The 15339-nt window shown below is 57.9% G+C and overlaps 2 protein-coding genes and 1 long non-coding RNA gene across 3 annotated transcripts; 2 read left to right on the top strand and 1 right to left on the bottom strand.

Moving 5' to 3' along the window:
- Positions 1 to 522: 522 nt before the first annotated feature.
- Positions 523 to 1910, top strand: LOC120754524 (uncharacterized). The gene is made up of 2 exons (XR_005701463.2): positions 523 to 704; positions 1689 to 1910. It is a non-coding gene; the product is annotated as an uncharacterized LOC120754524 (long non-coding RNA).
- A 1143-nt stretch (positions 1911 to 3053) lies between these two features.
- PSMD13 (proteasome 26S subunit, non-ATPase 13) lies at positions 3054 to 9845 on the bottom strand. The gene is made up of 13 exons (XM_040068221.2): positions 9674 to 9845; positions 9343 to 9421; positions 8703 to 8737; positions 8562 to 8617; positions 8207 to 8250; positions 7921 to 8007; positions 7457 to 7628; positions 6877 to 6956; positions 6670 to 6795; positions 6123 to 6185; positions 5332 to 5412; positions 4504 to 4620; positions 3054 to 3735 (listed from the first exon to the last, which is right to left on the bottom strand). Exons 1-13 carry the CDS (start codon positions 9766 to 9768, stop codon positions 3640 to 3642), a joined length of 1131 nt encoding a protein of 376 aa, XP_039924155.1. The 5' UTR covers positions 9769 to 9845; the 3' UTR covers positions 3054 to 3639.
- A 388-nt stretch (positions 9846 to 10233) lies between these two features.
- On the top strand, positions 10234 to 15109 carry SIRT3 (sirtuin 3). Its single transcript, XM_040066860.1, has 7 exons — positions 10234 to 10345; positions 11502 to 11693; positions 11961 to 12193; positions 12311 to 12411; positions 12617 to 12778; positions 13111 to 13320; positions 14610 to 15109. Exons 2-7 carry the CDS (start codon positions 11647 to 11649, stop codon positions 14628 to 14630), a joined length of 774 nt encoding a protein of 257 aa, XP_039922794.1. The 5' UTR covers positions 10234 to 10345; positions 11502 to 11646; the 3' UTR covers positions 14631 to 15109.
- Positions 15110 to 15339: the final 230 nt, after the last annotated feature.

Consider the following 15339-nt stretch of genomic DNA (forward strand, 5'->3'; position numbering starts at 1 on the left):
CCCAGCAGGAATCATTTCCCCTTTGGTTTGTTCCTCACGACCAGCTGCTGATTCCGGCACAGGCTGAGTCCGTGGCAAGGGTGGGAATAGCCATCCCCCGGAGAGCATGGGCTGGGCATCCGTAGGGATTCTGGGGCGCTGGATTCCCCCTCCAGCAGTCACTGGCACACAGGGAGGAGCAGCTCCTTCCCCAGCTGATCCCAGTGGCACGTGCCCCACTTCCTTCCCTTTATCAGAGGAATTTGGAAATGGCCCTTTCCAGAAAGTCCTTTCCCACTTGAACGGTGTTTTGAGTCTTATAAAGGTTCTAAAATCCATTAAAAGCCATTAAAAGTGACAGACGAGGAGGTCCGAGGAGAGAGGAGCTCTGCTCCAGGGGAAGAGTTTTGCTCTAAGGGAAAAGGCCCCTCCAAAACAATCAAGGGAAGAAAAATTAAGCAGAGAGCAGTTTAGGAAAACCTGGCTGTGTCAGGCTGTTCCTCCCTGTGCCCCTGGAGCTGTGCCCGGGAGCGGCAGGGGGGTGGTGGCAGCGGTGACAGTGACAAGCTGGGCAGCTGCAGCGCGAGGAGCAGCAGGATCGCCCTGAGAGCGCCATGAGGGGTTTCCAGAGGGGCTCCCAGCTCCTGGCAGCTGCACTCCGGATCAGCCGGGTCCCCCAGGCACAGCTCCGCTCCCACCCCCCCGAGAACCCGCTCTCCCCCGGTGTGAGTACTCTGGGGGAGCTGAAAATTTGGGAACGCCCCAGTTGGAGGGGCCCAAACCCTCTGTGTCAGGGCCAAATTATTTTGGGAGGGGGTGGAAGCAAAAGGGGAGGGGGAGGAAAAGAAGGAATGTGCCCTCAGGCTGCAGCCCTCACCCCCACAGTGTCCGTGCCCTGCTCCCCACCTCCGGCTCCTGCTTTCCATTTGCTTTTGTCCTTTCAGCCCCTTTTTTAACCTTTGGGATTTGGGGTCCCATGCAGCCCAGGGCAAGGGGCAGCAGTGACAGCGGTGGTCCCTCAGGGATGGGCCCAGACCCTGTTCCCCTCTCCTGGGACAGTCACCCCAAAGGGATGTCCCCATGGGCAAGGACAGAGTGCTGTCACCGCAGAGCCTAAAGTCCCTCTGACACTCCCCCTGAAGGGACAGTCCCCCAAACCAGATACCCCCAGCCTGGGTTAAACAACCTGGGAGAAGGGAGCTTTCCACCAAAATCCTGCCTGGTTCCCCCTCCACCCCTTTTTTGGGGGTTTCCCCTCTGCTGCCTTTCCAAGGTCTTCAACACAGGAGCTGCAGGAGCCTTGGAGAAGCTTTTTCCAGGAAAATAAATCAAAGAAAGGTGTCAGTGTGGGGGGGTTAATGCTGTCTTGGTTGCACTGGGGAACGAGGGGCTGCTGCTGGCTGCAATTCCCATCCCAAAGTCATCTGAAAGTCAGGAACACCGCAGGGCCCGGCCACAGCCTCAAGGTCGCGAGCGTCCCAGAGAAACAACAAACCTGGAGAGCTCCAGCTCGACCCACTGCCGGTGGGAAGAGCTCTGCTGCCCAAACCTCCCTCCCCGGCCCCAGGGCAGTTCCAAAGGAGTGGGAAGGGCACAGGGAAGCGAGCTGGGTGTGCAGTGTTGCACGGCACCAGCGCGGCACGCATCCCGGGAGCCCCGCGTGGCGCGGCACGGCCGTCCCACTGAACCCCGCTCCTTGTGCCCCTCAGGAACAAGCCGTCGCCCTCGCCGTGATGTTCACGTCCTTCCTGCTGCCCACAGCCTGGGTCCTGGGCAACATCCACAACTACAAGAGCAGGCCGGAGTGAGGAGCGGCGGGAGCAGCCCGCTCCCTGCTGAGAGAATCCCGAGGGAAGAGGCCTCGGGACGGAGCCTCGCCTGCATGGAACCCCCAGAGCCCGCTCATTAAAATCCACCTTTGCCTTCAACAACGGCTCGTTGGGTCTGCTCCATCCATGTAGGGAACGGTCCGGATGTCAGCAGTCCCTCAAGGGCTGGCAAGCGGGTTCCAGTGGGAAGCCACATTCCATCTGGAGCCCCTACCAGCTGCACCCAGTCACCTCTCCCGGCACAAACAAGGAAGACAATCCGAGGTAAATTCCTGGCAGGAAAACACTCAGAGGCTGGAAGGGACACTAAAAGGGCGCCACAGGCTGGGGGCTGCACACCTGCCCACTCCCCTCCCTGCAGGAAGGGCCTCTCCATCCACCACATCCCAAAAATTACCTGTGCCAGGGAAGCAGCTAGCACGTGGAAGGAAGGTCTGGGTAGCGAGGGATACTTCCAGGGATCTTGGAAAAGCCTCTGGAGGTGTCACAGTTCCGCAGCTCTGACCCTCACTGCCAGGAGCAGCTCAGAGCTTCACAGCCAGGAGAGTGCTCCCACAGCACGGGAGCCGTTGGAATGCTCCTGGGAGAAGCTGTTCCTGCTTCCCACAGGGACATTCCGGGTTTTGCATGCTGATCTCAAGCAGCAGCAGCCCCACAGCTCAATGAGTCCAGTGGAGTTTCCTTTATTCCCCAAAGTGTAGTGACAGCCATGGGAATGAGGGCTGGATCTCCCGGGAAGGAGACTGTGCTCCTTCAAGCCTTCTCCTGTTCTCAGCTATGAAATTAAGGGAATATTCTCCTGATCAGAACACTTACTTCTTCCACACATTCCCCTGAAGTCAGTAAAAGTGGCACCAGGAATAAGCCTTAGAAGACAGGATGCAGCAGGAATTGGGAAAGTCAAACCCAGTGGCTGGGCAGGGAAGAGGCAGGCGCTGGGCACTGAACAACCCCCAGATTCCAGCAGTTCTGTTCTGTCCTGTTCTCCAAAGTTTGTCTCCCTTGTGTGAGGCATCTCTGCACCAGCCTGGCATCAGCCACAAGCTCCCTTCCTTCTCTTGCTGGATTTACACCCTCAGTCAAGGCAGGAAAAGCAAAAAAATTCCAGCAGTGCCATTTGTTAACGATACCAGAGAACCAAAGTGGTGAGGAAAGGCCCAGAATCCCAGCAGTGGCAACACATGGAAACACGTTTTTAAAGGAATCGTGAGCAGCTCAGCTGCCAGGGATGGAGATGAGACAGAATTCCCAAAAAGGGAAGGCAGACGTTTATTCCGGCTATGCCACTGCACCTCACCTGAGCACAAAGCATTGGTGAAAGACAACCACCCCCTCAAGGGTATGGACACACCCACTAACCAGGAATCCCGGGAAAAACCCTGGATGGAGCAAACACTCCCTCTGCTGCAGATGAGGAGGGGTGGAGGGAAGCGGGGCCAGGGGAGGAACGGGATTTGGGGAAGATTTGGGGAATGCTGCCTCAAGCTGCTGCGGGGACAGGGGGAGAGGGCAGTGGGACAGGCCGTGTCCCCTAAGGCCAAGACCCCTTGGATCCTGCACTAGGATCCCACCTTCCTGCAGCAGCTGGAGGCAGGAGGGATCAGGAGTGATCCATCCCCCAGGACGGAGCTGTGGGATCAGGGATCGCGCCAGCAGAGGGAAAGCTTGGCTCCAGCACCAAAGGGTCACACAGCAAAAGGCCACGTCCTCGTCCTCCTGCTCTCCACATCCCAGGCTGCTCCCGCTCTGCCCTCCCACCCCTCCACGGATTCAGTGCAGTCAGTGGTCTGAGTGCTGCCGGCCTCAGGAGCAGCAGGAATCACTCTCTCCTCTATGTCAGGATGTCGTGGGCTTGGTGCTCCACCAGCATCTCCATGCTCCGCACGTCCGTGCACCAGAACTCCAGGCGATCCTTCATCCCCTTGATCTGCAAGGCAAGGCCACAGGGACAGGGTGCCTCAGCTCCTGGGAATGCCCACAGGCTCCTCCTCACACCTGAGGGCTCAAACCGCTCCTCAAAGCCCCACACACTGACAAAGGGAGGTGCCCCACCCCTGGAAGCGTCCCAGGCCAGGTTGGATGGGGCTTGGAGCAACAGGGATAGTGGAAGGCGTCCCTGCCTGTGGCAGGGGTGTGGCACTGGATGGGCTTTAAGGTCCCTCCCAACTGAAACCATCCTGGGATTCTGGGATTAACAGCTTCTACCAGCAAATCAGCAGGGTTAAACTGAAATGCACCAAAGGAATTGTCTGCAGCTGGAATTCCAGGCAGGCATTTTTGGGTTTGAAGGTAAAGACGCCCTACCCTGCACAGTCTCCTTAAGTGTCACAAGGATGAACTTGAGAAGCTCAACAGCTCCATTTTCATCCTGCACTTCTCTCTTCCCAAGAGGAATGTGCCTCCTACACCCTTGAAACTACCAGAGGTTGTTTCATGAATTTGAGGCCTGGATCCTTCTGGGAAAACACAGCCATGGCTTCTGTGTTCTGTGGTGTTTGTGCGGTTTTCACAGTGCCACCAGCCCTGTCCTGTCCCAGCTCCTGGAAAGTTTCGGGGTGAAACACCCCGGGGGCAAAGCCAAGCCCCCAAAGAGGCTCATTCCCAAGCCATGGCTCATCCCGGCTCCGGTGTCACTCCCAGGTCACCTCAGCCGGGCCCAGCTGGAGCTGGTGGCCCTGGAGCTGGTGGCCCTTACCTGCTGCAGGTCCAGCACCCGTGGCTGCACCCATGTCATGTGCACCCTCTTGTCCACCTCGTCGATGCTGCCCTTCACCAGCCCCACTGAGAGCGCCTTCATCACCAGCAGCTCCACCTGGGAACACAGATCATCCTGGGAAATGACCCAGATCACCCCAGTTCCCCCCTGAGACGAATAAAACCCGGCATCTTCACATGAGATCCCCTCAGAAGGCAGGGCAGCAGCTCTCACAGCTGTCCCCTTTCAGCTAACAGAAGTGCCTCGAGACTGAGCACTCCAACAAAGAGGAGTTCTCCCGAAAACTTTTCCCTAAAACTGGATTTTAGAGGGTTGGTTTGGTGGGGTTTTTTTTGTTGTTGTTGTTGTTTTTTGTTTTTTTTTTTTTTTTCCCCCTAGAACTAGATTTATTTTCTTTTCTCTGAAATCCAAGGAAGAACAAGGCAACTGGAAAAAGCCAGAAGAGCCCAACTGTCCCCAAGCAGCAGGTGGGAGCTGGTCTCTGCTCCCAGGGACCAAGTGACAGGACAAGAGGAAACAGCCTCAAGCTGCACCGGGGGAGGTTCAGGTTGAACATCAGGAAGAATTTCTTCATGGGAAGGGCTGTCAGGCACTGGAAGGGGCTGCCCAGGGAGGCACCGAAGTCCCCATCCCGGGAGGTGTCCAAGGAATGACTGGATGTGACTCTGGGCACGGGTTGGACTCGATGATCTTGATCTTCCTTTCCAGCCTAAACGATTCTGGGATTCTGTGTGGTTCAGGTCCATCCGGGCACTCTCAGCGCTCCAGAACCTGGACATCACCCAGGGTGTCTAACCCCAAACTCACCTCGTTGACGGTGACTTTGGCACTCTTGGCAATCTCCTCGAAGGTGAGCTGGCGGTGGTTGGCCGGGCGAGTGAAGGTCATCTGGATCCACGGAAGAAACAAAAAGAAAAAACAACCCCCACGGGGTTTTAGGAATTCTCACAGCTCCCAGAGCCTCCCCCAGGCTGCCCTGCCCAGTCCCACACTGCACTGGCAACTGCATTTCTCAGGTTTAACTCATCTCATCTCAAAATAACTCAAACAAGAATGTTTTACACCAGTGTGGCGCGGTGACAGCAGAGCCTTCCAGCGACAGCAAGGGACTGTTTCAGCTTATCCCTCAGGGAAAGGACCCTCAGCCCTTGGGAAACAGAGATGTTTAACTGTCTTCTAAAAGTCTTATGTGACACTCCAGGCACCATCCCTGAAGGATTGCTCTCCCCCTCCTCCATACCACAGAATTGACACTTCCACCATCCTAGGCTGCTCCAGTTCTGGTCCAACCTGGCCTTGGACACTTCCAGAGATGGGACAGCCACAGCTTCTCTGGGCAAACTGTGCCAGGGCCTCACCACCCTCACAGGGAAGAATTTCCTCCCAATATCCCACCTAACCTTCTGTCAGAGAAGCCATTCCCCCTTGTCCCATGCAAAGAGCCTCCCCGGGACCTAGGGACAAGCAGCCCAGCACAAGGTTTTCCCTCACGGCACCCGCCTGCGGCTCCATCTTCAGGCAAAATGCACACTGAACTTCCCGTACCCAGGAGTTCCTGCAGGTGAGTGACCAGACACACTGAGCACATCCCAGCTCACCTCCATGAGACACAGCAGCTGGATCTTCTGCAGCAGGAGCGCTTCGTTTGCAGCCAGGTCAGGCTGTGAGGGGGGAAGAGGCACCGAATCAGGTCAGGATTACACCTTCTCCCCATCCTGGGGCAGAACAGCTTTACACATTGGAATAAATCCCTGGGAGGGCTCGTTTAGGAGGAAGGAGGTCACCACAGCGCAGCCACCAGCCAGGAATGGTTCCAGGAAACAACTCAGGCGCCAGTGAACTCACAAATCCACTGCTATGCCAGTGACTTCTGGTGCAGCCAGTGCAGGTAACATCCAACATCCCTGTTTTCCCTCACACTTCCCAGAACAGGAGGGAAACCCAGGGTTTTCCACTGGAAGCACTCCAGAGGGAAGCCAAAAGGAGACTAATAATGTGCACCAAGACGGAATAACCACTCCTAGGCTCCAATCAGAATTGTACCGGTGCTCCAGAGCCAGGAATGAGGCAAAGATGACTAAGAAAAAGTCCACATACTCCAAATAAACCCCCAGCCCGGGCCTTCAGCAGTCCCAGAGCCCTCACCTGCTGCCCCCAGGCCGACTTGAGGGCCTGGAAGGTCTCCACGTTGCCGCTGTTGAAGGCGAAGAGGGTGTCAATGAGCCACTGCCGGTCCGTGCTGCGCAGGGACTCCAGCACGGGGTGCATCAGCTGCAGGGGACAGCAGGAGGGGCTCAGCGGGGGAAAACCAGCTCCTGGGGCTCCAGGGTGAAGGGATGTGGCAGCACTCACCAGCTCCCCAAAGTTGTAGACGCCTTCTCCCAGCAGCCCGGCCAGCCCAAGGGTGAAGGCTCTCTCCTGCTGCTCTGATACTGGGAAAAAAAAAACAAAACCAAAACAAAAATAATTTGGATGAAAAAAGACCCAAACCAAAACCACTAGGGATACAAAATACCCTAACCGAAAATAGCTGGGATGAAAAAAAAAACAAACCAAGCCAAAAATCATTTGGATAAAGCACCACTTTAAGCTCCATCGAGCCCTCCTTCACCTAAAGTAAACTATTCCCAGCCCTCATCTTCCCCCACACCTCCTGAAATTCAGGAGCCTGCAGTAACCACAGGACAAAAGGGCTGCTTTTCGAACCTAGAGCGAAGATTTTTGGGAATTGGAACAAACTTGTCCTTCTGGCAGGGCCATTCCCCCCTTTTCTCCCAGTGCAACTCAGGAGCAGGGGCTCAGTCCAGCCAGACCTCGGATCCACCACGGCACAGCCAAAACAGCACAGGGAAAACCTCAGCCAGGGCGCTTATTTGGCTTGGGGGGGTGAAGCCGAGCGTGGGAGGCGGGATTTCCCCTGGAGAGGAGTTACCTGGCAGGTCCTTGACCTCGATGCAGCCCAGGAAGCGCAGCGCATCCTTGTAGTAGGCGGCGTGGTTGCCCACGGTCTGGTAGTACTTGCTGGAGAGGTCGTAGAAGCGGCTGTGCACCGATGTCACCCCGGGGAGCGTGTTCAGCATCTCCTCCACCTCCTCGATGGTCTCCTGGGAAGGACAAGAGCTGGCTCTTACAGCTCCCAGCACGGCAGCCTTCCCGAGGGAGCCCCCGGTGACATCCCGGGCAAAGCCACCACCACTCCCACACCCTTCCCTGTGCTGAGGACCTGGCACAGGCTGCTCAGAGAAGCTGTGGCTGCCCCATCCCTGGAAGTGTCCACGGCAAGGCTGGAGCAACCTGGTTTAGTGGGAGCCGTCCCTGGCCATGACCGGGTGATCTTCAGGATCCCTTCCAACCCAAACCACTCCAGGATTCCAAGAGCCCTCGGCCACCCCTCACCTTGGTGACCTGCAGGTCCCCGATGTTGAGCTTGAGGGCCCCGATGGCTGTTTTGCACAGGATCACGGCCTCGTCGCTGCTCTTCACCTGCAGGGACACAGGGACCCGTTCAGAGTGTCACCTGCGGCCAGGTGTGCTCCAGCGGCTGGGTAAGTGTCACTCGTGACCGTATTCCTGCATTCCAATCCCTGTGGAAAGGCGCTGATCTCCAGCGCAGGTGACACATGTGCCGGGGACTCGCTGCCTGCTCGGAGGCAAAACACGCCAAGGGCGGCTTCCAACGTACCTTCTCCCGGGTCTTCTCCAGAAAAGTCAGGGCCACGTTGGGATCTGGAGAAGAGAGAAAAATAGGACACCTTTCACAGGATTCCTGAAGGCTGGAATATGGGTTTTCCATGGCGTACCCTCAACCTGCAGCCTGTGCTGCCAGCTAAGCCAGCCTTTTCCTCACCAACCACCTCTCCAAGGACGCTGTGGACTCCCTGCTCCAGGGATCAACAGTAACTTAAGCTTTTTAAGCCAGCACTTCCCCTTCCTGACACAGCAGCAGCAGCAGCACAACTTCCCGTGCGAGACTGACCCATCCCCAGCCAGAGATTCCAGAGGCAACGGCAGGACAGGGAAGAGGGGAGGACACGCACCTGTCATCTGGCGGACCACGTGCAGGATAATCTCCACCAGGGACAGGGGGTTCACCCTGCAGGGAGCAGCTCAGAGTCAGCACGGGTCGCCCGAGCCCCCCAGGCGACCCCCGAGCCCCCAGGCGACCCCCCGTAACTCACCTGTGCTCAAACTCGCTGATGAAGTTCTCGTAGAGCTGCGGGGACAAGGACAGGGACAGTCAGGGCAAAGGACAGCCCGGGTCAGAGCTTCTCACCACGTCTCCTCTCTGTTTCAGCTCATTTGAGCATCTCTGGAAAGCGCTGGACAGGGCTCTGAGCCAACTGGGCTAGTGGAAGGTGTCCGTTCCAGGATGATCCTCCAGGTCTCTTCCAACCCAGACCATTCCAGGATCCAATGGTTCTTCCAGAAAATCAGGCACTCCGTACAGAAATTCCAGCACTGCCCAGACTGCTCGTTTTATCTTATTCTATCCTCACAGGCTTCTTCCAGTGAGCACTCATCCTGCACTTGCAAACCCGTTGCTAAAATACGGTATGAAGAAAAAAAAAAAAAAAAATCCCCCCAAAAAACTCCCCAAAATAAAAATTTTAGGTGAGTGAAGTAAAGAATCCCTTTGAAGCCTCTGAACCTGAGATATTTGACCTTAGCAGAATTTTCACAGGGTCACCAGCGCAAACACCCCGGGCGCTGAACCCTCCCTGGTTAGCAATTCTCCGAGAGAAACAAGAAAGAGAGAAGCCACAGGCGGAAGGTTTTCCTAGTACAAAAGCCTAGGGAAACTGGGAAGAGTCCGCTCACCTTGATGAGCCCATCTCCCTGAGCGAAGCAGGGGTCCTGCACGAAGTCTAGCACCTGCAGAGTGAGCTGGTGCCACAGCCTAGGGACACAGAACACCCCCGTGAGCCCATCGTCGCCGAGCCGTGACACGGCCCGGACAGGGACTGACGAGGGCGCGGATCGGGGGCGAACCGGGGGCCGGGACCCCCTGACAGGGGCAAACACCGCCGGAGTCCCCGCCCGGGCGACAAACCAGGCGGCGAGAGGGACGCGGGCCCAGCCGGGCCCCGCGAGTGCTCCTCAGCCGGGCGGCCCGGGCGACGCGATCCCCCCGCACCCCGTCCCCGCTCACTTCTTGTTGTAGAGCTCCTCGAGGCGGTGCCACACGGCGGCCTGGCCCGGCCCCGCGCTCTGGCTCTGCTGCAGGAAGCCCGGCACGTCCTTCATGGCGGCGGCGGGGCCCGGACGGAGCCGGGGCCGGGGCCGGGGCCGGGACGGGGCCGGACGGGAGCGGAGCGAGGAGGCCGCGCCGTCCCCGCTGTGCGCACTCACTTCCGGCCGCGCGGGGCACGCCGGGTACCGTAACGCCCCGAGCCCGCCGCCGCCGCGCACTCCCTTCTCTCTTGTCCCGCCGCTTCCCGCGGTCTCCAGGGCGACGCCGCCGCTCCGCCATACCTCCCCCGAGCCTTCCTCCGCCGCCTCTCCCTTCGGCCGCGCCGCCGGAACCGTCGGAACCGTCGGGCGGGGTGAGAGGCGGCGGGCGGCGGGAGCGTGGGGCGCGCGCGCTCGCGGCAGTGCGGTAGCGGCGATGGAGCGCGGGGCGCGGGCGCTGCTGGCGGCCGGTGAGCGCCGGGCCCGGGGGGAGCCCCGGGAGCACCGGGCCGCCCCCAGCACCGCTCTGCTCTCTTGCAGCCTGGAGGAGCCTGTGGGAGCGCGGGCCCTGCCATGGCGCCTGCGGCAGAACGGCGCGGGCCGCCCGGTGCGGCGGGGACGGGAAGGGGACGGCCGGCGTCGGGGCCGGGAGGTAGGTGGGGAATGCCCGCATCCCGCGGGAAGGGGAGGATGGGAATGGGCGTTGGGATGGGACGTGCTCCCGTGATGGAGGATGTCCCGTCCCCGTCTAAGCGGGGACATCGCTCTGTGAACCAGGGCTGGCCTGGGAGCCTGCCAGGGAAATCTGTGTTTTTCCAAGACTCTTGAGTTCAGCTCCCCGGGAACCCGGTCTGACAGGGCAGAGCCGTGTCCTTGGGACAGTAGGGTAAAATGCCCGGGAAAGCAGAGCCACATCCCTGTGACAGCAGGATAAAATCCCTGGGAAAGCAGAGCCACATCCCTGTGACAGCAGGGAAAGGCAGTGCAGGGGCACCTCCCTAAGAAGTGACTGTCACACATCCCAGGGAAGGCAATGTTACATCCCTTGGAAGGCAGAGCCACGTCCCTGTGAGAGCAGGGAAAGGCAGTGCGGTGTCGCATCCCTGCAAATGAACTGTCACATCCCAAGGAAGGCAGAGTTGGCCACCCTGAGGCCTGGAGACACTTCCAGTTCTGTCCTTGCTCATCGAGCTTGCTGAGCTCTCCTGACTCTCCCCAAGCCTGGTCTGGACTGTGCACAATGCCCTGCTCCAGCAGCACTAATTTTCTGGGAGAAGCTGTTCCCTGCTGCTAATGACTGTTCCCAAACTCCTAATGACTGTTCCCAGATGATAATGGCTGTTCCCAGCCCAGCTGGGCACAGGGCTGCGATTCCTTTGGACAAGGACACACAGAGCCCAAGGGGGGAACAGGGAAATGACAGTGTCTGTCACTGGGCAGGGTGACACATCGCCCTGAGAGGAATTTGTTGAACTCAGGACACAGCAGGGTCTCCTGGATCCCAGAAGAGCGTAAATCAACACTGACACTGGTGATTCCCAGTGGGTCCAGCCTTGTGTCCATCCCTGTCCAAAAAAAACCCTCTCACAGGAATACCGGTGATTTTAGATCCATGTAAGGAACTGCAGAGGGAAGTGTCTGCTGCAGGGTTTGGGTCAGACTTAACAGCCAAGCTTTCTCCTAGTGAGGCCCGAGCGCAGTCCTGCCCAGGGAAGAGCTTTCTGTGGAGTTTTCGGGTGATCTTCTCCCCGCTGAGCTAAAGTCACTGTCAGTTCTCTCAGTGCTGTGCTTCCCCCTGTGCCAAGCAGGATCCAAGGCTCCAGGCCCTTTTGTCTGAGCGCAGCTGCCAGAGCCATTTTGGGCAGGTGGGGAGGTGACAAGGGGAAGCAGAAGCTCACCTTGAAGGACGTGGCCGAGCTGCTGCAGAAGAAGGAATGTCGCCGCGTGGTGGTGATGGCCGGCGCCGGGATCAGCACGCCCAGCGGCATCCCGGACTTCAGGTGACGCCTCCATCCTCTGTGTCCTTGGAGGGCTGAGGTCTTGTCCGTGGACAGGGTGATTAAACATTGGAAGGGGCTGCCCAGGGAGGTGGTGGAGTCACCATTCCTGGATGTGTCTGAGGAACGACCGGCCGTGGCAATCAGTGCTCTTGTTGATGAGGTGATGATGCATCACAGGTTGATGGTCTTGGAGGTCTTTTCCGACCTCGTTGATCCTGGCATTCTGTCCCCACTGCAGCCCCTCTCAGCTGCTCCCTGTCCCCACAGGTCTCCCGGGAGCGGCCTGTACAGCAACCTGGAGCAGTACGACATCCCCTACCCCGAGGCCATCTTTGAGCTGGGGTATTTCTTCGCCAACCCCAAGCCCTTCTTCACCCTGGCCAAGGAGCTCTATCCCGGCAACTACCGCCCCAACTCCGCCCACTATTTCCTCCGCCTGCTGCACGACAAGGGGCTGCTCCTGCGCCTCTACACCCAGAACATCGACGGGCTGGAGAGAGGTGAGCTCCCTCTTCCCATCCCCAGCAGCAGCAGCAGGAGTTGAGGGGAGGAGCAGGATCGGGGAGATGCACACAGGGAGGCTCTGGCTCAGTCCTTTCCCACACACTGTATTCCAGTGGCTGGGATCCCTCCTGACAGGCTGGTGGAAGCCCATGGCACCTTTGCCACTGCCACCTGTACCGTGTGTCAGAGGAACTTCCCCGGAGAGGACTTCAGGGTGAGTGGGCCCAGCTGGCCGTCAATGCAATTAACACAAGGAGGCATTAATTATTATAGTAATGACAGATCCAAACCCATTCTTTTTGCCCTCAGGGACAAGAGGTTTACGGAGGGGACCAGGTTTGGGGTTGGGCATTGCTCTGGGAACGTGTGGTGGTGGTTGTGAACCCCTGTGACAGGCAGCTTTGGGGTCTCTCCTTCAGGGAGATGTCATGGGGGACAGGATCCCTCGCTGCCCTGTCTGCACCGGAGTCGTCAAGCCTGACATCGTGTTCTTCGGCGAGCAGCTCCCGCAACGCTTCCTCCTGCACCTCACAGACTTCCCCATGGCAGACCTGCTCTTCGTCATCGGGACATCCCTGGAGGTCTGGGAGTAAGGGATACCCCTGGGAAAAAAGCACATGGAAAACAGGGCCTAAAGGGACTCCGGAGGGGAGAGAGGGCTTAAGAGAAGGCGAGAAAATGAGTTAGGGAGGTGAAATTTGAGGTGGAGGGTAAGAGGTAGGCTGGAGGTGCTCCGAGAGACCCTCTGGAAACCAGGTGGGCACTTGGAGAGCTGAGGAAAGGCCACCAGGTAACTGGTGACACTGTGAGCCGTTTGGAGCTGGGCTGGCTGAGCGGTGGCACACCGAGAGTGGCGGGAACCGGTGCCCCTGGCAGGGTGACTTTCCCCGTGCCCCCTCGGTTTCCCCCCCAGGTGGAGCCCTTTGCCAGCCTGGCCGGAGCCGTGCGCAGCTCCGTGCCCCGGGTCCTCATCAACCGCGAGCTCGTGGGCCCCTTCGCGTGGCAGCAGCGCCACAACGACGTGGCCCAGCTCGGGGACGTGGTCGGCGGCGTGGAGAAGCTGGTGGAGCTGCTGGGCTGGAAGGATGAGATGCGAACGCTGATCCAGAAGGAGAAAGAGAAGGTGGGAAGAGGCTCAGACCCCCAGCTCCCCCCGTCAGCCCCTACATTCCCTGTGCTGGAGTTACGCAGGGGAGTGGCTTTGTGCTTGCTGGGGTGACGTTGCACAGAAAAGGGAAAAAAAACACCCAAACCAACCCAAACCTGAGTGCTGTTCCACAACCAAAGTGTCAGGGCAGAGTGCTGTGGGCTAAATGTGGCTATGGTAGATGGGAAGACATGGATCTGTCAGTCCCAGATGAATTAGGAACATGGAAAAGGACAGGATTTGGGCTGAAAGGAGTGACCCTCTCAGGGACTGGAAAGCTTCTGGTTGCATTGCCTGGTGTGTGATTTGTTCTCAGACAAGCCCTGCAGCTGCAGCTGTAGCTAGAGGTGCAGATTCCAGGGGGTGGGAGCAACCAGACATGAAATCCCCTTGGCCAGCAGTGCCAGACCCTGAGGCAGCAGAGCCTCAACACGGAACTGGGATGTTCCACAGGCAGCTCTTCCCTCGGCTGTGAGGGGCTGGAAACCCTCACTCCCTACAGTCCCCTCATGGCTGTGCTTCTACTTCCAGAGCAATAAGCAGTAGGAGAGAGGGAAGGGAGGCTCCAGTTGTGCTGAGACCCAACCAGCGCTGCTGTGGCCAGACAGGGAGCGGGGTTCCTGCTCCTGCTCCACTTGGCAGTGATGAATCCTTAAACAGACATTTTTCCCCCACCTTTCTCGCATCTGTAACCTTCCGGGATCTTCAGGAGTGAGAAATTGCAGGGGAACAAGTTCTTAATTACTCACAGCTCAGTGCTGATGTTAATTACTACATTCCTTTAGACCACTGGGTGGTTTTTTCCACATTTGACATCAAACACAGCTGTATTTTCTAGGCATACATTGTCCAAACGTGGCTTCATGAAATCTGGCTTCAAGATTCCCGTTGTAACATCCAGGTTGTTCTTACTTCCCTCAGATTATGTGGCAGGAATGAGTAGGATTTCTTAGCCTTTTCGCCAGGTTTTTCATCTTTCATTACCAACATTTTGGGCACCAGCCAGCCCTTGGCTTGCTGCTTGAGCTGCTCTGATTCCCTGAGGGATAATGCAACAGTGATGGAGGAAAACCATTTGCTTGGAGCAACCTGGACTAGTGGAAAGTGTCCCTGCCCACGTCCAAGGGGGTGGGACTGGATGAGCTTTAAGGTCCCTTCCAAGCCAAACCACGGCAGGATTCCAGGATTCTGTGAAACCTGTGGGGATGGTGTTGGGGCTGAAATGCTTGAGGCTCTCTGGCAAGCACCGGGTTCTCTCTTTCCAGCTGGATGCCAAGGAAAAGTAGCAAGGTGTTCCTGTGTCATCCCTCAGCACGTCACTTGAGGACGTCCAGCCATGAGTGTTACCAGCAAGTGTCCCAGGGCCGGGGGGCTCGTGCCAGCACATCCAATGAGCTCTGTGTCTGTAGTTGGCTGTTTGGATCTCCATCCATCCAGGAGCCCCTCAGAGGCACTGGTTCCACGGAGCAGGAGCCGGAATGCTGTGAAGGTCAGGCCAGGACAGACTGGAGAGTGTTTTCCAGCTCCCACTGGGCTGAGCATCCAGTTCCTGTCACAGCTCCTCCCCAGCCACTGTTCCCTTGGCCATGATCCTCAGCTGCTGCAGGCTGTGTTTAGTCTTCCATGAAATCTCTGCTAATCGGGGGACAAGCCAGGGGCGGGGGGGCTGCCCCCCTTTCCCATTCCAGCTCGAGCTGCTGGGGAAATTTCCGAATCACTGGAGTGTTAATTATTTAATAATAAAGAGAGATAATTCGTTTCTGGATGTCACCCGAGGGGTTTTCTGTAAAGTCACGCCTTCTGTCCCCACCACTGCTTCTTTCACCTGTTCTTAGTATCCTTTTTCCCCCTTTTTCCCCCCTCACACAAGTGCCTTTCCCTGCCGTAGATGCCATCCTGGGGGGTTTGCAGTGTCGCAGCGCTGCAGCCACATCCCACTCTGTCCCACACCTGCCACAACACAACGCAGAGCCTTGTGGCACATTCACACTGGAA

The sequence above is a fragment of the Hirundo rustica genome, chromosome 6, assembly GCF_015227805.2.
Source record: "Hirundo rustica isolate bHirRus1 chromosome 6, bHirRus1.pri.v3, whole genome shotgun sequence".
Taxonomy (NCBI): domain Eukaryota; kingdom Metazoa; phylum Chordata; class Aves; order Passeriformes; family Hirundinidae; genus Hirundo; species Hirundo rustica.

Bases quoted from the DNA above. Each gene is read 5' to 3' on its own strand.
- PSMD13 (XM_040068221.2), bottom strand. From the start codon at position 9,768: ATGAAGGACGTGCCGGGCTTCCTGCAGCAGAGCCAGAGCGCGGGGCCG. The intron at 8,738-9,342 runs GTGAGCGGACTC...TTGTCCCCGCAG, and splicing joins AGGGAGATGGGCTCATCAAG to CTCTACGAGAACTTCATCAG. The intron at 8,251-8,561 runs GTGCGTGTCCTC...TCTCTTCTCCAG, and splicing joins CGTGGTCCGCCAGATGACAG to ATCCCAACGTGGCCCTGACT.
- SIRT3 (XM_040066860.1), top strand. From the start codon at position 11,647: ATGGCCGGCGCCGGGATCAGCACGCCCAGCGGCATCCCGGACTTCAG. The intron at 12,412-12,616 runs GTGAGTGGGCCC...TCTCTCCTTCAG, and splicing joins TCCCCGGAGAGGACTTCAGG to GGAGATGTCATGGGGGACAG. The intron at 12,779-13,110 runs GTCTGGGAGTAA...TTTCCCCCCCAG, and splicing joins TCATCGGGACATCCCTGGAG to GTGGAGCCCTTTGCCAGCCT.